Below are 25,905 nucleotides of genomic sequence, written 5' to 3'. Positions count from 1 at the left end.
GAAACGTCGCAGCTTTAGCCGCGCGCTCCATGCCCTTAATAAACTGGTTTCGCAACAGCGGAAAATAGGCGCAAAGGATCCATACAAGCCCCGACTGTGCGTAAGAGTAAATATGAAGAATTAAAGGATTCACGGTTGCTTGGGTCGAATAAAGCAAGGATCATTGCTAGCTTTACGAGACGCACCGTCGCTTCTTGCTCAATGGCAATAAAAGCGAGCACGTGGGTACTGGATCAAATGAGTAAAAAAATGGACACGTATACCATTGCGGAGAAAGAAATGTAGGAACGCCTCATCATGCCTGATACCCGTCTTAAGCTCTTGATGCGAAGCAGCTTACGGTGAGTTAAACGGACTCGCGCAACAAGGAATATTTCGGGACATAACAAAGTTAAATCATAAATTTGATGCTAAAAAATCAAAATACAAAGAAAGCGGGCGAAGTCGGACGCTGGACTCATCTTTGTTGCAGTTTGATGAAGCATTTTCTTCCTGTTTCTTATTTTCCCACGAATGGAGTCGGTTGCCGCTTACGGTGCTGTAGTACGTGCCATAGTTTCGTCACAGTGCTGCACATCTCGGATCTTCCCTTCTCGGAGGAAGAATGCTTTCCCCAAAGTTAATGCATTTTAGCGCGGGTGTGAGAGCTGTAGAATCACTTGCGAAAAACCCGTCCCGTGTGCGAGGTCAAACTGAGCAATAGAATGCCGGGCCAGCAAGAAAGAAGTGCTCCCGTCTTCGTTGATAGGCAATGCTTGCGCATGCGCAGAGTGGCTCACCTGCTGAGCGTGTGAGTGAGTGAATGAATATTTGCCAATTAACATATGTATAATCACTTTTAACACAACAATAACGTTGCTTACACAAGAATAACCAAGAATCACCTAAAGGCAGCACCCCCGTTCCCGCGATAATCTCAAGTTCACCGCGTGAAACGACGCTAAATTTTTCCTGGCTACATACGGAATAAGACAAAGATACAATTGGCCATACTTTTCTGCAAATTATTGTTTCTTTACTCTGCATATTCTCTTACAATAGTTAACATCGCGGCAAGGATCAACGGCAAGAATACAGAACAAGCGCTTGTCCTGCCGTCTTTCTTGCCGTTGTTCCTTGTGACGCCCTAAACTTTTGCAATATGACCTACCAACTGGACCGACAGTACACTTTGCTGTGTCGTAACACTGCTGTCAGGAGATTAAAAATCTCTCAGCCTCTCACACTGTAACACCTTGCCACCCAATCTTGTTTCTTTCTTTTTTTTTTTTCTTCTAGAGGTAATAAGGTCGAACTGGAAACAAACTTCCGGGTCTCGAGCCGCTTCCCTTCTGCCTGGGTGTAAACAAGCCTCGTTCATTGTCCCGCGGCGTGCCGCTTTCGCGCCGAGAAAATTAACCGCAAAACTCGCTGACCACAGACAGGGGCCATTGTGCGCGGCGGCACAACAGAGGGCGCGCGTGCTACAGAACTCTCAAAGCCACACGCACGCCGCCTGCCATTCATCCATCCAACGGCTGCAAGAAACGTCCCTGTCGATTGAAGGGGGACAAGTGAGAGCGAGACCGCCCTCAGCGGCAACGGCAAAAATCGTGATGACCCGGTCAGCCTGTGCGCCGCATGCATTGTGGGCAGTGGTTCACGCACGCACCAAGTTTCGCGCAAACTTCCTCTAACTCGTTCGCCATGAGGAGAACAGAAAAAAAAAAGATTTAAAAACGCGTGCTCCGCTGCTTAGCGGCAACAAGGGCCACCCATAGCTCTGGACTTTAGAGCGACCTCGTTGGTATCCAGGGGAGGATTTGTCCCGCCGCACAAACAAACGATGCGCCCTGTGTCTGTTTCGGTAACCCAGTTCTCGCGGACCCATGACTCCGCTGCGCTACGCACTCGGCCGAGGAGCCGAAGTCAATCGCGCGGCAAACCGTCGTCGATTGTTGCGAAAGCAATCGTCCCGTGTTGGACAAGAGGAAGAGGCTTTGCCAAACAATCGCCCAAAGCACTGCGCGAATTCTCTTCGGGCAGCGTCCAACCTCTCAGCGCCCTGCTCAGAACAACCGAAGCGCTCGGCCCTTCACGCGTGGGGGGTAGCGGGAGAAGCGTGGTGCATTCTGTTGTTGCGGCTGCTGACGGGAACGGCTGCAATGAGGATGCGTTTGATAGCTTTGCGAAATCCACGCAATGGCGCACGACGAACTTTGACGCCGGTCGTGTGTGTACAAAGGAACGAACGCGCCCTGGCACGTAACAATGCGATCGGGAAATGCAAATTAGGGCAATCACGCTGCCGTCAATGCTATAGGTCGGAAGCCACACAGAGGGCGGCTGTCGCTGTTACTAAACAGCCAAAAGAATTAGGTTTCCTGCAGCTTCACAACAGCGTTAAATTTTTATTTTTGTTACACCTGGACCGCTTTCACGTCCGTCAACTATTTCTTCCTCTCCTTCCCCCTCTATCCTTACCTCTCCCCCTCTATCTATTCTCCTGTTTATGGAAAGATATGGCCAATCAGTGGACCCCGGGGCCAGCCGAATGTTTCAAGGTTAAGTGGAACACGAATAGAAAATTCAGGACAGCCCTCATTATAAAAGCAACGGCCGAGGCTGCGTTAGATGAGAAAGAACAACTGTTCGACAATTTGTATTCGCAGCATTGTCGGTATTTTTTTACTTAATTGCTACCTGTAATTGTACAGCTGTAATCTGTTTGCTCGACGTGCGTTGGTTACACCGACTACTGGGTCAATGATGCTTTGACATTTCGTGTAACGTACACCCGCATACGACGCCGAATCATCAAGGGGCTTGTCACTTTTATTACTGCTATTCGCTAAATGTTTTCCATAAATTATAGCAGTGTTCATATAACCCTCTGAATGACAATAGGAAAATAAAGGGGGAAAATTAAACAAACTGCACCGCAAGCGCACTAGCCTATTTAAATTTCTTTAAACCTTTGGAGCTAGCCGTTTCAAGTAGAAAAGAGGCAAGAATTGAGTTGTGATCAGAAAATTTCGTACGACGGTTCTCCAATAACACATTCATCGTCCGCAAGGGAGTTCCCAGACTGAGCGTATTAACGAGCACGTCGCTGCGAAGTTTCAGCGCGAAAATCTTGTCTCTGTGAAGGTCCACGTTCTTGAGACCATCAAGTATTCTTGCTTCGATAGCTGGCGGTGCTCCGTTTTTCTTCTTACGCCAAAGGCGGTCCCTGTCGTTGGGCCTCACTAATTCTTCCTCGGTGTTCTTGTAACCAGCTTGGTAATGCGCGCGTGCTTGGCTCACACTGTTCGCCGGACTTCGTTACTTCGCGCGCTACGAAAGGAAGGGATAAATTGGCCCAGCTCGGCGCTTTGATGCCGTGAAGTTTTCATGATGTAAGAGCAGGACGTAAAGTGGCCTCGTGAAAGGCGCAGCCGTCACTGTATCCACGCGGATGCTTCCCGAATTAGGGTTTCAACTTAAGCAAGAACGGTATAGTCCCTCGATAGCGACGTAAATGGGAGTTACTATGTAGCGAAATCGAACCTCCACGTCTTAATGTCTGGGGTGAGTGTTTCAAATTATTCTTTGTCTGAGCGGGAAAAAAAAATGTGTATGTGAGTGCTTGTGAAGCCAACGAAAAAAAAAACTGTGGTTCATTCGTCTGTCACAGGAATCGGTAAAACACGAAAGTGAAATGTGCAGCGAAATCTGCAGCTGAGCATGATTTGCGGGTCGGCGGCTGTCTTGTGGGTGTGCTTGGCGAGCGACGCCCTGCTGGTGAATCGCTTCGGCAAAGGTGTACTGGCGTCGCTTCGTGACGAATATGACCTCAGTGAAATCTTGGTGTATCCCGGCATTAAACACTTTCGTGTTAAAATATAAAACCCGAAAACGAGCAACCCGAAGTATAACGTACTCTTTAGTACTAAAGATTGCTTCCCCGCAAAAAGACCCTGTGTGCAAGGGTGCACCCTTTACAGGCCGCTTGCTTCTTCCGTGATGGAAATGATGTCAGTCAAATCTTGGTGTATCCAGGAATAAAAGACTTTCGTGTTAAAAGAAAAAAAAATACTCGAGGATTGCGTAGATATATGCATTCGATCTATATACTGTGAATAACAAACAAAGTAGCGGCGCCGACGGCCTAAGAAACGCATTCGCTAACTTTATGTAGAGGTGTCAGATTCTTCAAAACCCAAAAACAAAAGCAAAACGATAAAAAAAGAGAGGCGAGGACAGGATCGTTTTTACTGTGCGCTCCTAAGTCGTGGAACTTCCTATCAATCCTCCTCATGTACAGTCAGTAAAACACTTGTTTATAACACAGCTTTCGTACTTTCAGCCTTATCCTGCATCCTCCGAGCTGGATTTGAAGAGAACTACTCCGGCGTTCTGAAGTCTAAGCCCTCCTCCTTTGTCTCCAACATGTTCGTAAAGAATACGTTTCGGAAGTTTTCATATTTAACAAGTTGAAGTTGAAACTACTGTTATAGAATCCAGCGTTTTACCGGTTGTACGTGTGCGGAAAGCAAAACTTAAAGGAATCTAATCCTCCAAAATAAAACTTTCCTCAACCGTTGGTACAGAGATATTATTCAGGCTGTAACTTATAAATCAAGCCATTGTCAAAAATGATTAGCTTGGCGAGGCAGCGAAGATACCTGCGAGCGGGGACTCTCTACACGGCGACATTTACAGTTATCTCCGCTTTATTATCTTCTCGTCCCTAGCTTCTCCAGAAAGCTGCGTAGCTTTCTGATACACGCGGCATCCGATACACGGCGATCCGCAAAGCAGGCACGCATGTATATATATACATGTGTGCCTGTTTTGCGGATGCCGCCGTTTATCGGGGCGGTGAATCCAGTGCTTGTGTGGAGATATGCGCAAACTGCTGCCGTTCCTCTGTTTAGAAATGGAAAGCTCCTCTTCATTTCAAAACATCGCCGCTGCATGTGGCCATATTGCAAACTTGATTTCGGTATACAACGCGGCTTCATATCTACTCGAGTCGCAATACTATATTCCCAATGCCGAAATCTGCGTATAGCAGTGTTGTATCATGCAGCATGTTTAATTTGATCCACGTCCATTAAGACGTCACATGTTCTATGAATGCGCTGATTAACAGCGAGAAAACAGAAATCTCCATTATCATGTTGTACGATAAACTATGTGCACTACCCCAGCAGACGATGGGAAGGCCAGCAACCTAATAGGAAGAAAACACTCTTGTATGGAACCAAGAAACCCTTATGAATCCAAAAAAATTCCACTCATACCACTACTCTTTCTGTATTGCGTTTAGAAACTTCGTTGCGCACTTAGCGATGCGCGGGAACTTTGATGAGCAGCATCAAGGGGGACCTCGAAAGCAGCGGCAACGGCGTCTGAATTGCGCTCTTTACGACCCCCCACTTCCGCGCACTGCGGAACAGTTACCAGCGACGCCCAGGAATAACCCACCCGAAGTGCCTGCGGCTACTCTGCCAGAAGTGCGCCGACGGCCGGCTTTTAGCCACCGCGGGCATGTGGCTCGCTTCGGACGGCGCCTGCAGCGGCAGCACTTTTTTCAAAATGATTTTCGGCCCGCTGGTGGTGGTGGCATCCCGCGGGCCGACGATGGGCTTTTATATCGCGCCGCGTCAGCTATACCATGGTGCACGGCCGTTCCCCGCGAGCCTATTGATTGCAACGGGCGCCGACTCTGTTGTGGCCGACGCTCTTCCGCTTCCCCCGCTTGCTTCATTTCTCACATTGCGCTGCAGGTCGCGTAGCGAGCGGCTTGGTTATCCGCGGCTCTCGGCCGATGTAAACAAAACGCTGCAGACGCAGAGTTTCACGCGCTGGCATTTTTGTTGCTATCCTGCTTGACGAAGGGGAGAACCCATTTTGAGCCGATGTGCGGCAGTGGCAAGTATCTACGAGTTGAGATGGAGCTTTTGCTGTTTTTGTGACATTTAGAAAACTGGGTCACTGCGGGGAAGGCACAGGAAAAAAAAAAACAATTTCCGGAGTCTGCCAACGGTCTGAATAATCTTGTTCAGCTCCACCTACTGTACTTAAAAAAGAAATACAAATGACACTATTGTTTAGTGATCTACATTTCCAATTGCCTTTGACGTGGTCATTAGAGAACGGGCTGCATGCCAGACAAGTAATACTAACAGATTCATGAAGAACGACGAATTAAACAATGACTTTCTTTCCCATTCGCTTAATTGCTAAAGCGAAGAAACGGATTTTCGGCTCCTAGTGCTACTATGAAACTTCGATGTTATGGACCCTCCAACACTTGCAGCGCCACAGGACGACTGAGCCGCGTACGTGGATACGCGCCTATACGTGCCGGATGTTTTGTTTCATTGCTACAAAGCTGCATTTTATATTGAAAGTAGAATTCGATCAAACATTTGCTTACTGACTGCTGCCTTTTCCCAGCAATGCCTACAATAAGAGAAAAGAAATAGGTCCTAAATGTGCAAAGGTATTGTTAACAGCCCCTTCTACTCGCAAGTTTTAATCTGCTTCTTCGATGCAGCAGGCCTTGTCTGTACTTTATAACTTGTGTATTTTTCGAGCACATCTGGCAACGCTGAGCTGGGTCAAGACACTGGCGGTGAGCGCCCTTTGTTGTCCGGGGAGCTCTCTGACCGAGAGGATAGTGCCTTGCCTCCAAGCGCTTATCGACGCCTTGCAAGAAGCTCTCTCAAGACCTCAGTGTTCTGGAAAAGCCGCAGTCTTCGTTCCCTGCGCCACTTTTTCTCGCTCCGTTTAGTGAATCCACAAGAAATGAGTCAAGGCGCGAGCAATGGAGGCGCTTCCCTTAATTATCACTAAGCGAGAAACTTTGGCCCCCAACGACCCCCGCTGTAGTAGAAAAGAAAAGTCGCGTTGCTCGCGCGTCTCGTCGCACAGGCAGAAACGGCGGGAAAGCGCTTCTTTCCCGCCAATTTTTCTTCTGTCCTTCCGTCGTCCATGCGCAGCCATATCAAGCTGGCGAGAAAAACGCTGCCGGGGCAGCAGCTAGCGGCGCCGCCGCCGACGTATTGTGCTCCTCAAATGGCCGATTATGAACACCAGGCCCGAGCCGAGCGGAGAAGCCGCCCTCGTTTAGACGCAGGCGGGCAAAGGGGAAAGCGCCCGCTCAGCACTTTGGCCGACTTTGAGGAGCGCGCCTCGGCCGCGGGTGTGCGGCTCGGATCCATGGGAGGAGACGAACAGCGGCCGCCCGATGAATGATGGCTGCGGCCGGGCCCGCACTTTTTTTGGCCCCAGAAATTCTGTGCATTGCGAGGAAAAGCGTCCTTCATGGTGGCTTTGAAACTAAAGCGTTTCCTTCCCATGATTTAATGTCACTGGGTCATACTGCAGGAGCACGTTTGGGAGAAAGGCAGCGCGTGCCACGCATCAGCGGGGTGGCGATTTCGGGCTTGGTTAAATATCCGCAAGTGTGTTGCATAACTTTGATTGGGGTACTCGCGTGTGATCTTCGTGAATTAAACTAGCCTCAAATTTTTTTCGAATGTTTGAGTTCGATGAGTGCAGCAAGAAACGATGCTTTCGAGCGAACGCACATACTTTGTCCCAGGCTGATGTTGGCACTATCACTTGGTCTTATACCCCAAATATTTTGACAAAAGCTTGAGTCTGTGCATTTTTTCCACTTTTAATCTAGTTTGTATCTAGTCATGATAAGTAAGGGTACCCTTGGCGACGCACTGCATTTCCTTATTCCTCAAACAGACCTATTTCAATAGACAACGCGATAGAAAGGTTATTAGTTATCGATCTGCCCGTTCGTTTGTTCGCCTTTTATGATTTTTTTATTTGCTTTCTAGCTTTCATTCCCATAATTTTCCCCTGACCACGAGGCCTGTTATTGTGGCGTCAATTGAGACAGGCAGCTATTGGTTTTCGAATTTTTTTCTCGCTGACGCGTTATATGATTAACTATATCCGCACCCTCGATCGATGCAATGCTGCCATTCACACTTTCTTTTTTCGTATCTTCAGCGAAAGAAAGGAAAGGTGCCTAACCGGCAGCAGTATTCTGCGAGGGATATATTCCTGGATATTTCGTTCTAAGGCTATAGGAGTGCGAGCGAGTTTTTCTTTTTTCTTTTTTGCCGCAGCGTCATCCAGTGCGCTTACGCGAATGATGATAAACTTTTTTTATTTGTTCTAAACGCATAGTTCTAACAATTACGGGCATAACGCATAACAATATAACTGTGGCAAAGCAGCAATTACCGCGAATACAGGGGGATCGCGCTGCTATAGCAAGGATTTCGGTTTATGGCGAACGAGCAAAGCAGTGCCCTTGGAAGAGCTGTTTGAAATAAGATTTCGTATACGAATAAAATAGGCGCTTTCTTTATTTGAGCAAAAAATTTATAGGCACCTTTTTTCCTTCATATCAAGTAATGCAGGAAAGAGGAAAAGTCATTGTAGGAGTGAGTGAGTGAGTGAGTGAGTGAGTGAGTGAGTGAGTGAGTGAGTGAGTGAGTGAGTGAGTGAGTGAGTGAGTGAGTGAGTGAGTGAGTGAGTGAGTGAGTGAGTGAGTGAGTGAGTGAGTGAGTGAGTGAGTGAGTGAGTGAGTGAGTGAGTGAGTGAGTGAGTGAGTGAGTGAGTGAGTGAGTGAGTGAGTGAGTGAGTGAGTGAGTGAGTGAGTGAGTGAGTGAGTGAGTGAGTGAGTGAGTGAGTGAGTGAGTGAGTGAGTGAGTGAGTGAGTGAGTGAGTGAGTGAGTGAGTGAGTGAGTGAGTGAGTGAGTGAGTGAGTGAGTGAGTGAGTGAGTGAGTGAGTGAGTGAGTGAGTGAGTGAGTGAGTGAGTGAGTGAGTGAGTGAGTGAGTGAGTGAGTGAGTGAGTGAGTGAGTGAGTGAGTGAGTGAGTGAGTGAGTGAGTGAGTGAGTGAGTGAGTGAGTGAGTGAGTGAGTGAGTGAGTGAGTGAGTGAGTGAGTGAGTGAGTGAGTGAGTGAGTGAGTGAGTGAGTGAGTGAGTGAGTGAGTGAGTGAGTGAGTGAGTGAGTGAGTGAGTGAGTGAGTGAGTGAGTGAGTGAGTGAGTGAGTGAGTGAGTGAGTGAGTGAGTGAGTGAGTGAGTGAGTGAGTGAGTGAGTGAGTGAGTGAGTGAGTGAGTGAGTGAGTGAGTGAGTGAGTGAGTGAGTGAGTGAGTGAGTGAGTGAGTGAGTGAGTGAGTGAGTGAGTGAGTGAGTGAGTGAGTGAGTGAGTGAGTGAGTGAGTGAGTGAGTGAGTGAGTGAGTGAGTGAGTGAGTGAGTGAGTGAGTGAGTGAGTGAGCGAGCGAGCGAGCGACGTAACTCGTATTACTTCGTACGTACTGTGCACGCGTACAGTCGCGTACGAAAGTGGTTCCGACAACAGTACCGTCGCCAACTCTGAGTAGCATTCGTGCTGGGGATAGACGTAGACGGGTTCGCCCTAGATGATGCCTGGAGTGAAGCCACTGCACACAAGTCGACGACCTCAGCACGCGCTGCGCTGAACACAACTGCCGGCGGGCGGCGGGAATACCGCTGGGAGAATGGACGGGCGGTGGCGGAGACGGGATCGACCTGGTGATGGCGCTCGCGCGTGACGGAAGAGCCTTTTCTTCGACCGGCGGTCTCCCCTTCGGCTCCCCTTCTGCCCCGGGCAAGGAAAGCAGACGGATGGGACGGAAGCGCCAAAAGTCGCAACCTTTTACTTCCCCATTAGAGGCGACTTGGGCGCTGAGTCTTCTGGCGGGATGACAGCACCGCTGGTTAAAATGAAATCGTGGCTGCTAACGCGGGTGCCTCTCCTCGTATACGGACGCGTGGCTGACGGGACGAGAGGGGGCGAGGGGAGGGAGGAGGAGGAAGGGGTTTGATTGAAAATTATTGTGGCCGGGCCCGGGTAATGCGATCGAGTTTGCCGCTCCCGGCTCGTCGAGCCGCCCGACGTGTTCGCCCTAACTTCGTTTACGGTCTACAGCCTTCATTGAGGCTGCTCGCGCTTGCTTTTGTCTCCCGTCATCTGCATGGCGCGCCAACCTCCCTGCCTTTCACTTCTTTTGTTAACAGTGCCGTATCTCGATGTGCCAGTGACGTGACGCTTCTCGTAGCTGTAGCAACTATTACATAAAGAGAGGACGGCACAGCACGAGTATTGTAGATATCCCTTCTGACGGACATGCCTCTCAGTTTTGTATGCACATGAGTCCACGATCATGTTGCGCTGGAAATAAGTCGCCTACTCGTGGGTGCACAGTTTCTCGTTCTACCAGCGGGAAGAAGTACATTGGTACTTGTGAATGCGCGTATCTTCTGGGGATCGTGACCTGACCAGTGAATAATCCACTCGTAACTCAGACTGCAAGAAGGCCTCGCGTATTACTTTTTCCTGTTATCATTCTTAGTGCTTTTAACTACTTCACGCAGCTAAAATGGAGGACTACCAAGAATAACTGCTAGGGAAAAATTTTCCCGTATATTCGTGGCAGTAACACCAAAGGCCTCAGTTAGCGTCGCAGGTCTATCCACTTGGAGGCGCTCTTCCCCACGTCCCCTGGGACGAGGAAAAGAAAAATAAAAATGTTGGAAGAGTCTGAACTCTTAGTTATTCGGACAGCATTACGGCAGATGTACAAGGCCGTCGCGATTCATTTCACATGAAACAATGGGCTGCGAAACAGAACAAATAATAGGCGCAGCCCCCGATTACATATCAGGAACCTTGCCATTCATTCATTCATTCATTCATTCATTCATTTTTCTATCGAAACCTTACGCACTGAAACAAACTACTGCCCCCTCTCCTCGTCTTCGCGCACTCCACGCCTGTCACCGCGGGGCCCCCAGCCGCGCTGCACATCTCCGATACACGTTAAGCCCTCCTTAGCCCCTAGGTATATACAGACAAGAGTACGACCCGCGAAGGAAACAACAGAGGGACCCATCGCGCATCGTCGCCACCCGCACCTCCCATTTCCCACGAACAGGCCGCGAAAACAGCTACTGTCGTCCGTTGCGGGCCCGCAGGAGGGTCTCAATTTGGCCGCACTCGGGCATGCAGGCGGGACGACGGAGACCAAACTCCGTCGTCACCTTCCGCTCTTTCGCGTTAGCGCAGCCTCGGGTGACACGATGCTTCCGGAGATTATATATCGCCGATGGGTATGTGCGTATACGCACGCCAAGCTCCCGCCCCCCTCGTGGGCTGTGAAGTGCCACGAGTGTGAGTCAGTTGAGACGTGACTCACGGACGTGGAGTGGAAGAGCGGGCCTGTTATGATCCTCCGCCCTCTCGGGCATCACAATGGGTTAGCGACGACGAGGTGCCAGCGGCCAACGCCCTCCTCCCGGCCTGCCGCTGCTGTTGTGGAGCTCAGGTGTCGGCCCGCGGGCGCACGATGGGGCCGCGGGTGATGGGGTGGGAGCGGCTCGGGCCAACGTTCCCGCTCGCGTCTCCTCGCCGCAGCCAGTTAACCGAAAGTGAGTTCGGTGCGGCCGCTGTGAGGTGGTGGGATTATGTTGACAGCTAGGTCCTCCAGGGAAACAAACAAGCTTCACCGCAATCGAGCTCTGCTGATGGCGCGACTGCCTGCACGGTCTCGTCTTCCCGTTCTGCTCACCGGGAACTTAACTTAAAGCAGTAGTGCCAGTATAATAAAAACAACGTGACGAATGGAGTTCTAATTTACACTAAGTGGAGGCCGTATTTGTTAATGCCTTATCACATTCCGGTATATGTCAATTAATTCGGGCGCAGCACATGAGGTTAACAGGAAGGTGATGGATATAACCTTTTCACCCGCAAAAAGTAAAAAAATAAGTGCCGGAAGACACTTGATTGTGGCTTTCGACCGTCTGCATTGATCAGAAGCTTCTCTCTCTCTAAACTATACTGGTTTCTTCGCCAGTTGTCTCCAATGAAGCGAATTCCCAGAATGAGGGGACCCAGCGTAAAATTCTACCCTAATATTTGAGCAACGCTATACAGCAGTGCGCGATGCAACGCGTCGTTTTCGAATTGTGCAATGCCGCGGTTGCCTGCCCGGCCTCAGAATTAGGCGAATTGGCTCCGTTATTCTCAACGAGTGGTCGATGGAGATCACGGAGGCCTACCAGAACCGCGGGAATGTGGGCGATAGTAGGGAAGAGGGCAGCCAACGCTGTAATTATCCCAATTAGCCGACTCTATAATTAAGATCTAAACGTTAATTGCGAGCACAGGACTCGCGGCGCAGTGGCTGCATGGTTAACGCGATTCGCAACTGTGCACATGCAAGGTCACGGGTTTAGATCCTGGCCGCGAAAGCCGCTTTTCATTGGTGGGGGGAAATGAATAAATAAAACCAAGAAGTCTTCGTGTTGTGGCTTCGGAACACGTTGAAGAACCTGAGTCGATCAAAATTATTCCGTAGCCCCATACCTCGCGCCTCCGGGGTGTACTGCAGAACTTAATTTTTCGCCATAGTTGAATTATTAAGCACCATCATTAGAGGTAATGAGAACGCTTCCAGTAATAAATCACATAACCTTTAGCGGCGCGAGAAACTAGCCCTGACGACCCTTATACGCCTGCGCTTGACATTGGCGCTATAGAGGCGCCGTCGATCAGGTAATTACGTTCCCAAGCAGACCTCTTGGCACTATCGAAGTTCTTCTTTATCGGGCGCTCTCTGTCCTTAGCATGTGATGGCGGTGAAAAGGCGGCTCGAGGGGAAGCCGGGCAGAGCCCACGGGAAAACTGCTATGCGTTATAACGAAATCGCTCTATTTCTAATTATCGATTTATTCCAAGTTTTTCCGCGGCCCCAGCTGCAGTGCGGACGGAGTAAATAATCCCCGCTTTTAGAGAAGTACTGCATTTAACTAAGTAAGTTTCCTGTCCGGGGTAATTTGTTACAAGGACGACTGACTACACGTTGCCTGGCGGGGAGGGCGACATCGGTCCGCTGTCTCCGTGGGAAGCAGAGACACGCGGCGATTCAAGCTTATAAACACTTCTTAAGTGTTTCCACTGCCTCGCGTTTTACCAGTGCATACGGAAAGAAAAGAAAAACAGGGTATACTGTCGCGTCGGTCGTAGACACACACAAAAAAGTGAAAGTGGCCCTAGAACTCTGATGGTTATTGTTCCTTTTTCCGGTGGCCGCCCAGACAAGCCATCGTGGTTCGCTGAATTATGCGGAACTAATAAAAAGCACCCTGCATAGAAATATGAGTACTTAATGATGCCGCCGATATTTCCCCAGGGCTGCTGAAAAATTCGGAATTGTCTGACTGGTTTTAGAAAAAAGTTTGGCCTCAATGGCTATGGAAAGAGGCGGGGGGGGGGGGGGGGGGGGTATAAGGCGAATGCCTGGCCTTTCTGTGAGACCAATAAATTTAAAAGCATAAATCATCTTCGATGAAGTGAGATGGAAGAATTGTGATGAGGTTGAATCGAAGCGTTCAGCCGGTGGACAACGGCGCGCACGGAACGTTTTTCGAAAGTTAGTTCACAAAAAACTCATCTTCAGTCGTGGTTAATGCAGAACTTCACGGATATATGTATATGAATACAGAAAGGAAATCGAGCAGTCTTGAACGTCAGGGAAAGCTTATAAGAAGTAGCTTTGGCTGCGTTTTTCTCCTCGTTCTTCCTGAACATTTGAAAGATGGTCGCCTTCACTGGAAAGACGGTCAGAACTGCTGCCCCTGTGGGTTCCTCAGCGTTATACACTGATGGCATTACTTATGCGCTCGATTCAACGTGCCTCTCATTTACCGATTATGTTAAGCTTTTTGAATAGCGAAGGCTTAGGTTCTGGCAGTTTTGTTGCTGTAGGGAGCTGAAGAGGTTTTCTTGCCATCGACTGCTCTTGACAGGTACTATAGACACTGGAGTCACGACCCGAGTGTTAAAAAAAAGTTCCATTTACCCCGAGTTTTCGGAGCTGCGCTGACAACAACCCACAGCGTAGGTTGCTCTTAAATCACATAAATAATCCGGTATGAGCTGGAACACAACCGCCGCTCAATCCAGATTTGTAAGGCGTCGGATGCGTAATCTGAAGGTTCTGGGTTCAGTCTTCACCCCCCGTGGTGCGTGTTTTTCGCTAATTCTTTTTTCCAGAATTTTATAAGTGACTGTTATCAGTCATAAAACAGCCAAAGCTACTTGACTTCTACTTTCTTTTGCATTGTATACACTGCTTGATTTTCTTTCTTTATTCGTCCAAGGAGCCCCTCATTTACTTATTATTTATTACACATAGCAGCCTAGTAACCCAAATTTCCTGCTGCCAAGTGAAATAGAGCATCCCCTTACGCAGAAAACTCCAGCCTTTTTATTACAAGTGGCCTCGATTATTTTTTGTTCGCTTTGTCAGTGGCATGTGCACTTGTCAATACGAATGACGAAGAAGAAATATTGTGCGTGCTAGTGATGTATGTGCGTTTTTCGAATGAGAACTTTGTGGATTAGACACCGAGAATGTTATTATTAAGGAAGTGCGTCACGTTTAAAAACCTGAAAAGTACCCGATAAACCTGTTGACCGAGCCACCCTAAAGCCTTGTGAGAAAATCACAACATCAATGGCACTTAGTAAATCTCTAGACTGGGATAGTTTGTAATTTATAGTGGTCCAATGTAGTGCAGAAAAACACACGGGGACGAAAAATATACGGACAAGCGCTTGTCCGTGTGTATATTTCTCGTCCCCGTGTGTTTCTTCTGGGCTACATTCGACCAGCATTAATGGCCCCGCAGAGAACTATAATCTTCATCGCGCCTCACTTAACAGGTCGCCTCTTGCAGACGCGAAGTTCGGGCTACTTCATAAGCAGTACCCCTTGATCGGGGCAAAGGCGCATTTCATCCCTTTTCCGCTCACTCAATGCCGTAACGTGCGGAGGGAGTTGTGGTTCGGCTGAATCATTCACGAGTCGTCACAGAAAAGGGCTGGCACGACAGAGACGACAAAAGCATACACTCCGCGTGGTCTGTGCGTTTGCCCAATTTGACTGCCGCACGCAGGGCATCAAACAGCCGTTACCTGTTTCAAGGGCTTGTCAGGGAACTAGCACTTGAGAAGCCGCACCACAACGGCAATGCTTCTAGGATTCGCAGCGAAGTTTACTTGCAGGCTGCAACGCCGTTGGAGCCGCATTTTGATGGACATGCAGGCTAACCGGAGGAATTTCGCAACCTTTTGCCATCTATTTTGCCAACTATCTTACTGTCAGTTTCTGCGGCTGTCTGGTGATAACAAGAAGGGAACAGAAAAATCAAAAGAAAACATATCTATTCATGTATTTCCCGTCGCATGGGAGTCATAAATTATGCGGTATAACGCGCCATTAGCCATTGGTATACAGGAGGCTGTTTGCTGAACCGACAGCATACCGTGCGGGGGAGATCCTTTTAGACGCCTTCTCGTGTTTACAAACAGTCTCTCGGGCGCGCTTCGCGGCCGCATATTTGTGGCTTCTTGCGCGCCGGCACGTCAACGTACCAGTGACAACCCGTGTTTGTATAATGTGAACGACGTCGTTTTTCTACGTGGTCAGTACCGGAAATACAAGCAGCCTACAACGGGAGTTCCACAGACCACTTGTCAAATAGTCCGCTCGAAATATTTACGCGGTTTCCGATGAACTGGAATCGAATGACATTTTGCGGCAATCGTCATCTTGCGTTCAGGGGGCCTTCTTGTCACTGTCGGCATATTTTTTACTCGATGGTGAGGCTTCGCATTACCCAAATTTAAGCGCCAGCCCGTCACTTGCATGCAACGGACTGAAAACGTTTTGTGACAAATTTTGCTTCATTTTTTTTTTCTTTTTGTCACGTCAGCTCAGGTCGCGTTTCGCGCTGCGCAGTAGCGGGTGATCAGCTCACCGTAATTTCGTAGTAGGCGTGCTGCGCTGCGGACTGCGGCACCCTGGACGTGGTCATGCTCCGGGTATCCGATAGGGCGATCACCGAAGCCGGCACCGGTCCGGCGTAGCCTCCCGCGGACACGGCGTACGAAGGCGACAACGTGCTGCCGTGCACCGTCCAGATGGCCGGCGAAGGTAGCGTCGATGAGGCCGCGTACGACGACGCGCGGCCGGCCGGCAACGGCGGCGGCGGCACCTCGCACGATGCGATGCGGGCCATGCCGTAGGGCCCGGCGAACTGCTGGGCGCGATCCAGGGTTGACTGATCTCTGCCGGCCGCTAGAGAAGACCACTTCCGTCTGCGTTCGTTCACCGCCGCCAGTATTAAAACACTGCTCAGTGGATGACAACGACGTGTCTCGGGGCCTCCACCGCAGTCATCTGTGGCTCACGGCTCACGACACTGGACAACCAGCTGAAGGGCGCGAAAACAGCACGCGCGCGCGCGTATCCGTTCACATGGGAGCAACGGTTCACATCCGCAACCAACACAAGCGCGCGTGCCCGCACCACGCTCCGAGCGCGACAACCGACGCTGGAGTGAAGCCAGGCGAGCGACCGCTCGCCATCCCACATCCACCACCTGCTTCCTGGCCCCCGCCAAAGGAAGGGGGGAACAGGCGAAGAGGGCGCGAAAAGAACGCCCGGCCAATCGGAACTCGCCTCTCCTTCGCAGCCGACCAATCCTGGTACGAGTTTCGGTTTCGCTTGGGTGGCGCTCGCGTGCTTTTGGGCGCGCGAGGTTTCGGTTTTGGATTTCGGTCGCGTGCGACGCGCCACTCTTTTTCCTCGCTCTCTCTCCGGACGCTAGCTACTCTTGCTCTCTCTCGAGCATTCAGCCGTGCGGCGAGAGGTCTTTTGTTTGCGTCGCCATTCGTGGTGGCCGTTGTGGTGTTGCGCTTTTCCCCTTTGCCGTTTGTTTTCCGCCCTGCGAAGCACAGTCGTGAGAGAAGGCGCTTCAGAAAGGGGGAGAAAAAAGCAGAAAAAGTACAGTAAATGGTGAACAGACAGGCCCCTTGCGTGTCTGTTGTTCGGGACGCGATGCGTGGGGGTTAATAAACCCTCACATTTCATTGGGATTTCTGCAATTGCGTGGAAAAGGGGGAAGCCTCGCAACGTACTACTCTCTCCGTTCATCTCATCTGGTCACGATCTCGCCCTCGCCGCAATTCGCCGTGGTAGACGTGCAAGTAGGTTCAGGAAGTCTTTTTTTAATAAAGCGTCATACTTTATTTTAATGTCTCGCTTCCGTTATTTCGGTCTTTAGCGTAAAGCGGCATTTATTTACCCCCTGTGTCACCACCTTTTCCCAGCTTGGTATACTACGACGAATGCAACAATGGCCCTAGTGTTCCTCGTCTGCTGTCGCCACCACTAAAATTCTGGGAAACTCAGCCACCAAGACCCAAATGACTCAACACTTTTACTTGATAAATGTTTTTATAGGCTTTGACCGTTTAAGATTGGAGGGCCCGGATCCATGACTGAACGGTGTAAGGCTAGACGGCCCGGAGATGTGTAAGGACATGGAGCTAGAGCCACACTCGACAGTTTTGAAACGTGTTAAATGAAGCTCTCAGAATATTTTTGGCAATTCCCGATTTTTTTTCTAATTAATGGGAAGTTTTTGCCCTGTTTGAACTAAACTATACTGTGGCCAACATATAGAAAATTCCCTGCATGGGACGTCACTGGGTACTCGCCCGTAGATGCACGTGAGCGGTGAGCATTAAAATAAATAAATGAATAAATAGCTTGGCCCGCTTCCAAAAAAAGTGTCCCTCCAAAAAGCAAGAAAAACATAGAAGGAGTAAAAAAGTAAGACACCATTGAAAAACAAGAAGAAAAAAAATAAAACCAGGAAATTGATTCAAATTGAAAATAAAACCTTCGGAGTGAGGTCGTACCCTACATAACTTTATTAATTTTTCCCACCACTAAAATTGCTGAGTGGCTGATCGTTGGTGCGCAGCTTGTGACATAAAAATGAAAATAGGTAATTATTCCTGATCCTGTCACCGTTGAGCATGATATTATTATGGCTTTCTTCACCCCCGCCCAACTCAATCTCCCTCCCCCTCTTCCATACATACCTATTTCCTCGCCGCAGGACGACCTCGACCTTCCCTTCACCTTCAATGAACTTCACGCGGCCATCATCAAGGTAAACCCAAATCTGCCCCTGGACATGACGGTGTAACTTGGAAACACCTCCGCAACTTGCCGAAGACTTCCCTTGTTGTCTTACTTGACCATGTTAACCTCTGCTGGGAAACTGGTGAAGTTCCTGAACCTCTTAAGTTAACCCTCATCTTCCCTATTCCTAAACCCAAGAAGACTGGTACTGGCCCAACTGACCCAAAAAACCTCCGCCCGTCTTGCTCACTCCTGTGTTCTGCAAACTCATAGAACGGCTCATAAATAACCGTATGACCCATTACCTGGAATATGTACAGCCATACTTTCATCCTGCGCAGACTGGCTTCCGCCCAAACCTGAGCACTCACGATAGCCTATGGCTATTACGCCGAGTGATAAATCGCTCCCATCATAACCACTCACCTCCCGATCTGATACTAGCAGTGGAAGTACGCAAGGCTTTTGATCGCGTCAGCCAATCCGCCATACTAGAAGAACTGGCACACGCCTACCCAAGCGCCCGGGCTCAAATGTGGATCCGCAACTTCCTGAACGCTCGTCCAATAAGAATTCAAGGATCTCACCCAGGCTGGACTCCTCGCACATACTACCTTGACCGCGGGGTACCTCAGGGATCCATACTTTCTCCGATCCTATTTAACATCGCCATGGCGAGGGTAGCTCGAAATCTCGAGCGTGACTCTGCTACCCGCTTCACAATATATGCTGATGACGTAATCATATGGACTGAATCAGCCGACTTTTTATGCCCGGAAGACATGCAAACCGAACTCCAAGCCACAGCAAATAGCCTTGAATGCTCCTTGGCCACTCTTGGTCTCGAATTGGCCCCTGAAAAAACCGAATTCTTACCCGTATTTGGCCACAAACCCCCTCCGCACTATAATCCTCTAACTCTTCTTCTCGCCGGTACCCCTATAACCGCTAGTTTCCAACCCATGCGATTACTCGGAATCCCAATCAGACACAAAAATAGCCCGTCAATATGGCTATAACAACTCAAACCTAAATGGAAAACAATCCAACATGCCATACGTCGCCTATCGAACAAATTTGGTGGAGCAAGCCAGAAGGCGACCCAAACATTAGAACAAGCTGTCGCCATTGGTACTATAACTTACGCAGCCCAATCCTACGACCTTAATAAAACGCACATGAGAATACTTCAAAATCTGCACAGAGCCACCCTTCGCACCATCAGTGGACTACCCAAACATACTCGTCTTGAGAACCTACAAGCTGCAGTTGCTCTTCCTCCTTTGGAAAATATTATTCAAGAGCAAGTACATCAATCCCTTCATAAACGCTCATTAACCCATCAAGGTGTCTCCATCATCGCCTGGGACAATCTGAAGCCGTTACAACCCAATGACATCCCACCGCCTTTGGCTCCCTGGAATCGCCCTTCTGTCACGGACTCTACAGCCACCCATCCCGTCCCGCGTAACGCCCACCCCGTCCGCGCAGCCCGCATCAACTCCCTCCGGAACAGTAAACGCCCCCAAGAAATTGATACTTACACCGACGCAAGCATAGCTAATCCACTAGTTGGCACCGTGTGGACCTCACCTGATCTCCCCTCCATCCAAGGCAAACGAACCCTTGATATTCCATGAGCTACCATTCTGGAAGCGGAACTCCATGCCATCATTCAAGCCATCGACTTCCTCATGTTCGACTTTCACTCCTCCGTCGCTTCACAAATACGCATCCTGACGGACTCATTCGAAGCCCTAAAGACACTACAAAGTCCCACATCGACCAATCCCATTGCCAACAAAATCCTGCATCAGATCTCCATCCTAAAATCTAGCGGCATCCATCTTCGCATCTACTGGTCGCCTGGACAGGAGGAGTCCTCACCGGGGAACCAGGCAGCCCACTCGGCTGCACGGGAGTGTATAACCTCCAGTCCTCCGCTGCTACCCGACTTGGCTCCTCTGCCTCGTGAGTCATTACCGCCAGCCATACAGATTCTACGGTACAAAAAAGACAAAAAAGACCGCCTCAAGACTCTCACTCCAACCGGCTTTTTATCTGCTCTACCCCGGCTCCCAAGATCAGCGGAAATTTTTATGAAAAAATATTTTGCAAATGCTAGCTTAACCCCAGAGACATTCCGTAAATGGTACACCCCATCCCTGCCGCCTCGATGTCCCTTCTGCGCCTCCCTCACACCCGCCAATCTCCAGCACCTAATTTGGCACTGTCCGAAATTTACGCGTTACAGAAACCTCAACCCTCCTTCAAATGCATCCTCCTCATACATCGACCCTCGAACACTGGAATCCTCCACGCTGACTTCAATTGCGCACTACTCCCTAGAAAGCGGTCTAGCGCGAGCAGTTTAGAGCCGTACGCGTGGCCTATTCCGCCTTCGTAAGGAGCCAACCAGCTTCAACTTGAACGGTTTATTTTCAAGATGTCCCAAGCTACGAATATCCCACCCTCTACTCCAACTTTCCCCACTTGACTTAGCGTCTTCCTGATGTAATAAAGGCTATCTCCTCCTCCTCTTGATAAGTAGAGTTAGAGTATAAAATTTCTCTGCGTATATTTTGGAGAATTTCTTACGTGGAACGAACATGCTAATCAACTGAAGCTATCTAAGGTTTTTGGCGCATTATGAAACCCCGTGATAATATTCCCAAGATGCTTCAGACTAACCGTGTATTACGCAATGTTTTCAATTCGTTTCATTTCATCTCATTTCATTTCTTGTACCGTCAAGGCCCGAAGGCGCCACAGAAGGGAGTTGAGTGAATACATAATACAAACACAGGGAAGAACATCGAAAACAGGAGAATCGAAAAAAAAAATGCGGATTAACATAAGTGTTTTTCTATACCATTTCTAAATGCAGACGAATCGGTTATGCTAGTAACTGAGGCGGGAGGTGGTTTTATTCCCTGGTGATTTTTGGAATAAATCAGTAAAAACATAAATGCCAGCGGCACTGCGGAACGAACAATTCATGGCGGTGATCAGTGCGAGATGATATATACGAAGATGCAGAGAAAAGTTTACTTCTTAATTCCGGAGTGTAATAGTAAATTTTTGCAGTAGTGCTAATCGTGCTAGTTTCCTGCGTTGTGAGAGGAAAGGGAGGTTTAAGGTAGCCTTCATAGATGTTACACTGGCTGGCCGAGAGTAGTTAGTAAGAATAAAACGTGCACGGTGATTTTGTACAGATTCTACTGGATTTGTTCGTCTACTCCAGGGTCCTAGACAGAGGAGACAGGACATATTCGTGTTTTGTAAATAAGTAGCTTTACGTTAGCAGGGGCCATTGAAAAATTGCGACGGAGGTAACCAAACGCGCGGTTGGCTTTGTTGGTGATATGGTTAATGTGAGTTACAATTAAATTACTGCCTTTTAGTCTGGGACTCAACAAATCGTTCTAATATTTTAAAGCTAACTATAATGCAGAAAAAAGCTATTCGGGCTCGAAGAAATTTAGGTTCCCGACACAGTACCAGACAGTTCAAAAAAGCACATGAAATACTGAATATTCAACAGCTACACATGTACAACCGTGCATTATATGCATACAAGGAAATGTGCATAAATTGTCATGAATTTCAGCAAACATATCTCATAATTAATGATAGTTTTCAATTCAGAAAAATAGACAACAGGTTACCCCGTATTACAACAAACTATAGCTTTAAGACCATACGTTATTTCATTCCTAAATTCGTAAATGACAATGCAGATATCGCTGAGATTATCGAAACATGTCCTCCGAATTCCTTTAAACGAATATTACGAAAATACTGTTTTGCAAGAGCTGCATTTTGACTTGTTTTATAAGAAAATGTAGCTGTTGGCACCAGCGTTGTGTATGTACCTTTCTTTTTTGTTTTAACAATTCCCTCTGAATTTCGGTGCTTTGTAAGTTCTATACATGAGTTGTTGTGTGCTGATTTGTTGTGTCATGCTCACACTGTTACGCGAGGTGATGCGACTGCTTCAAAATTTGTTGTTTTTGTTTGCTTGGTTGCCAGTTGTACTGAATTTTTCTTTTCGCGTTTTGTAACTTTGTGCTGCCGCTGATGTCTGCACAGGGAACGGGGACCCAGTCAGGTACTTATGTGTACATTTTGTCCCCGTACCCCTAGTCATTGTTTGTGAAAAGAGTTTTTTGCGAAAAAAAAAAAATGGCCTCGTCCATTTTCCTCCTCATACCCTAGGTAGAAAATTTCAGTGGGCGGGAGCCACGGGACGGCCCTCTCTGCCCTCCTGAATACGCCGGTGACGACAACTATCTCTCACTGTCAGCACGTTCTCTAGCCAGGTCGGGGCAACATTCGTGCCACAATGGAACGACCATTCCCTCACCGAAACCACGCGGCTTACAGCATTAAAAAAAAAAACAACCGAAGCCCATTTCTTAAGAGAAAGATGATCAAAACCCAAGGCTTCCTCCCATGCAACGTGAGTGAAAGTCAAAGCCCAAAATCCAAACTGGCGCTACCGTGTCGGAGGGACGCAGTCCGATAGACGCCGGCTCCGTGACCCGAGGGATCCAGGCTCGAGTTCGGCCACGGGAAGCGTTTTTTTTTTTTCTTGAGACGCTTGATGTGCCTTTGTTGGAACTCATTGAGTAGGTTGGCTTTACTGCAGCGCATTTCGGGCGCAACGATGGACGGCGCCAGTGGGGCGAAAGACGCCGTCAGTGGGGCACAGAAATCTTTGCTTATCATCGTCGTCAGCATGGTTTGGTGAAACCCACTTTGTAAAGTTGGCTTTCCTGCAGTGGTTTCTATGCCACGACATCGACGCTTTTAGGGAGGCATAGAAAGCTTCGCTTTAAAAATTCCGCCTGTAGCGCTTATCCCGATACGCTGTTTCAGTTCTAAAAGCGCCAAAAAACAAATTGCGATACGAGAAATTGGTTCGCTAGTTTTTTTCCCCGCTGTGAACCCAGCCAGAGTAATGAAAGGAAGCATATACACGCAGTTTCCCTGCTTAGGTCTGGTGCACTGTCTATACAGGGGAGACAGTATTGCAACAGAACTGTGGTTGATTCCTCTGTCATAGGAATCGGTAAAACACGAAAGTGAAATGTGCAGCGATATCAGCTGCTGAACATGATTTGCGAGTCGGCGGCTGTCTTGCGGGTGTGCTTGGAGGGCGACGTCCTGCTAACAGGTCGCTTCGGCTTAAGTTTACTGACGTCGTTTCGTGATGATATGACATCAGTGAAATCTTGGTGTATCCCGGCATAAAACAATTTTGTGTTAAAATATACAACCCGAAAAGGAACAACCCTAAGTGTATCGTACTCTTTAGTACTAGAGGCTGCTTCCCCGCATGAACACCTGTGCGCAGGGGTGTACCCGCCGCTTGCTTCGTTGTACTGGCGCCATTTCCGTGACGGATATGACGTCACCGAAATCTTTGTGTACCCGGGAATACTTTCGTGTTAAAAATGGTTTGGTGCGGTGGGAGCGGGCGGTAGTACGATGTGAGACGGCGTGCAAGCTGGTATGCGAAATCATGCAGTGAGTACAAGCATCGCACCAGCGTCCATTGGCATCACAATTAATACAAGTGCTTTTTCGAATGTGCGTCCAAGTCGCCTACGGCGACAGAAGCAAAGAAAAAAAAAGAGTTGAAGGGTGAGATGACAGCAGGCGGCCGGCGCGAAAGCGGCGCCAAGGTAAATAAAAAAATTACAAGGATAACGGGTTATCATTGTACCAAGGCTTGCAAGTTAGCCCTGTTAGCCTACCTGTCGGACTTGTAACTCTCCACCCCCCGACGTAGCTGTGATTCCACATGACGGATAACAACGGCATAGAGCCCCGGTTACGCGGAGAATCGAGGAGACAAACTTCGGAGCAGCTCTGTCTTTAAGGGCCTAATTGTGGTAGGCGTGTTGCTTATAAATATTTAGTACCGTGCTTGTAATCAGCCAAGCCATTTTAAAAATACCGATTTATTTTTAAATTCAAGGCTCTTACTCACTATTGTTCGAGCTTGAACTGGTGGGGTCTTTTGTATATATTTGCATAAATTTGACAACAACAGCGCGCATACTTTGAAAAGTCATATTTTGGGAAACAGACATATATGCTTCCCTTCGGATTCCATTCCGGGCGAAAGGCGGCTAATTCCGTTCCCATTCCACTCATCCAAGCGTTCCATCCAAGCGTTCATCCAAGCGTTCCAAACATCCAAACACAGCCATCGTAAGCTACAGAAAGGGAACAAACTTCTAGAGGCATCTCACGATGGAACTTGCGAGTAATGAATAATTTCATATATTAGTTACAAATTACGACTCAAACGCTAAATAAGAGATTTTAGCAAAAAAAAGTTTACACTGTTTGTAAGAAGCGCAGGCCTCCCTTCCTTTAATTAAATAACTAACTTTAATTAACCGTTACTTTATCTGGCTACTAATAAGCGTGGCTGGCTTTTAAAAAATATTCTCGTCGCGAAAATGGGAAAACTTCTGGCAATAGAACAGTTCGCATGCGTGTACTGTAAAAAAATAAATAAAAAATAAAAAACACAAATTAAAAAACAAACTCATTGCAAACTCCGCTTCTTGGTCGCGATCTAACGCCGCGCCCAGTGAGGTCTGTCTTTGCGTGCTTGCTGTACTTTGCTGCGTGCGTGCGTGCGCCTCGTCGGAAATTAGGACGGGAGGCATAAATTATGATGTGGACGTTATTAATTCAAGAAACGGTTCCTTACGAGTTAATTAAAAATATACGCTTCCGTTTGGAAGCCGAGAGTGGGGAAGATAATGATGATGATGGTGTCAACCGCCTACCTACGCAAGGGCCACACTTGTGCAGCGAGCGCGAGAATGGCAGCCAGGGTCGATCTGTCCCTCCACGGCGGAGGTATTTGACAAGGACGACAAGGAAGAACAGGAGGATAATTCTTGCAAATTTGTAAGATTTGTAAAAAATAAATTTTGATATCTCGATTACGGTTCACACTTTTTCCAATTTTTATCTCGATTACGGTTCACAATTTTTGCCTTAATTATCCTGCACACAGAGAACCATAATTAGATAATATATATTGTGTCCCTTCCTTAAACCACTGAAATTTGGCCGATACCCTGATCGGGTATTAGCTCTCAGTGCGGCGGTCTTAAGACGTTTATACTTGCCAAAAATTAGAATACATCGGCTGTATAGTTTATCCTTTAAGCACAGTGGGGAGAGTGAAACGGGTTGAATTGCAGGCCTCCAGCTCAGCTAATCAAATAACGAAAGCAAGGGTGCGTAAATATGCTTCCAGTTACCCAAGGAGCCTCTTGTGTTAGAAAGTATATATGAAAGGAAGCTGATTACTCCAGGTACAAAAACAGGAAACGTCTGGCAGCGTCCCCCTGACCTTCAAGATCAGCCAAGGTCAAGCAAGCGCCTTTTGGGGTTTCGCGGCGGCGGCGGCGGAAGGGGTCGCTTCGGTCGCAGGCGGAAACGAAGCTGAAGTCAGTGCTCAGAGCTGGCGCCTAAACTACAGTCTAAAACCACGTTCCGGCCGTATATGCGACGCTATGGGAGACGAGCAGCGTGGTGAGCACTAGTACCACAAGCGACAATCAGAACATCTAGTGGCCTTGCCAAAACAGCGCGCCTCATCTCTCGGCGCAAAGAAATACCCCGAGAAGAACTTCGGGAAGTTCGGTTTCGGAAAGGCATGCGATTGAAGCTTCGCTTCAGGTCGATTCTCACCTGTGCGTGGGAGCCGTCATTTCTTTTTTCAGGTATAACTGGTATCCGCTGCAGCGATTGAATGAATGAGTATGGGCACGAAGTGCTTTTTGTTTGATATCTTGTATACCATTAGGAAACCTACCCGGAGAACCACATGGTGAGGC

General features: G+C 48.5%; 1 protein-coding gene across 3 annotated transcripts in view; it reads right to left on the bottom strand.

Annotated features, from left to right (window-relative positions):
* LOC144174113 (uncharacterized) overlaps positions 1-16,454 on the bottom strand; it is a 350,888-nt gene extending 334,434 nt beyond the window's left edge. For all 3 annotated transcript variants that reach the window (XM_077702574.1, XM_077702575.1, XM_077702576.1), the window contains exon 1: positions 15,855-16,454. In XM_077702574.1, the coding sequence (XP_077558700.1) occupies positions 15,855-16,115 (261 nt within the window). In that variant the 5' untranslated portion in view covers positions 16,116-16,454. The remainder of the gene's footprint in view (positions 1-15,854) is intronic.
* Between the last annotated feature and the right edge of the window lie 9,451 nt (positions 16,455-25,905).

This window comes from Haemaphysalis longicornis, unplaced genomic scaffold (assembly GCF_048455015.1).
Source record: "Haemaphysalis longicornis isolate Haplotype H1 unplaced genomic scaffold, Haemaphysalis longicornis Haplotype H1 scaffold_3, whole genome shotgun sequence".
Classification (NCBI taxonomy): Eukaryota; Metazoa; Arthropoda; class Arachnida; order Ixodida; family Ixodidae; genus Haemaphysalis; species Haemaphysalis longicornis.
The sequence above is the reverse complement of the archived record's forward strand: the minus strand, read 5'-3'. Positions and strand labels throughout refer to the sequence as shown.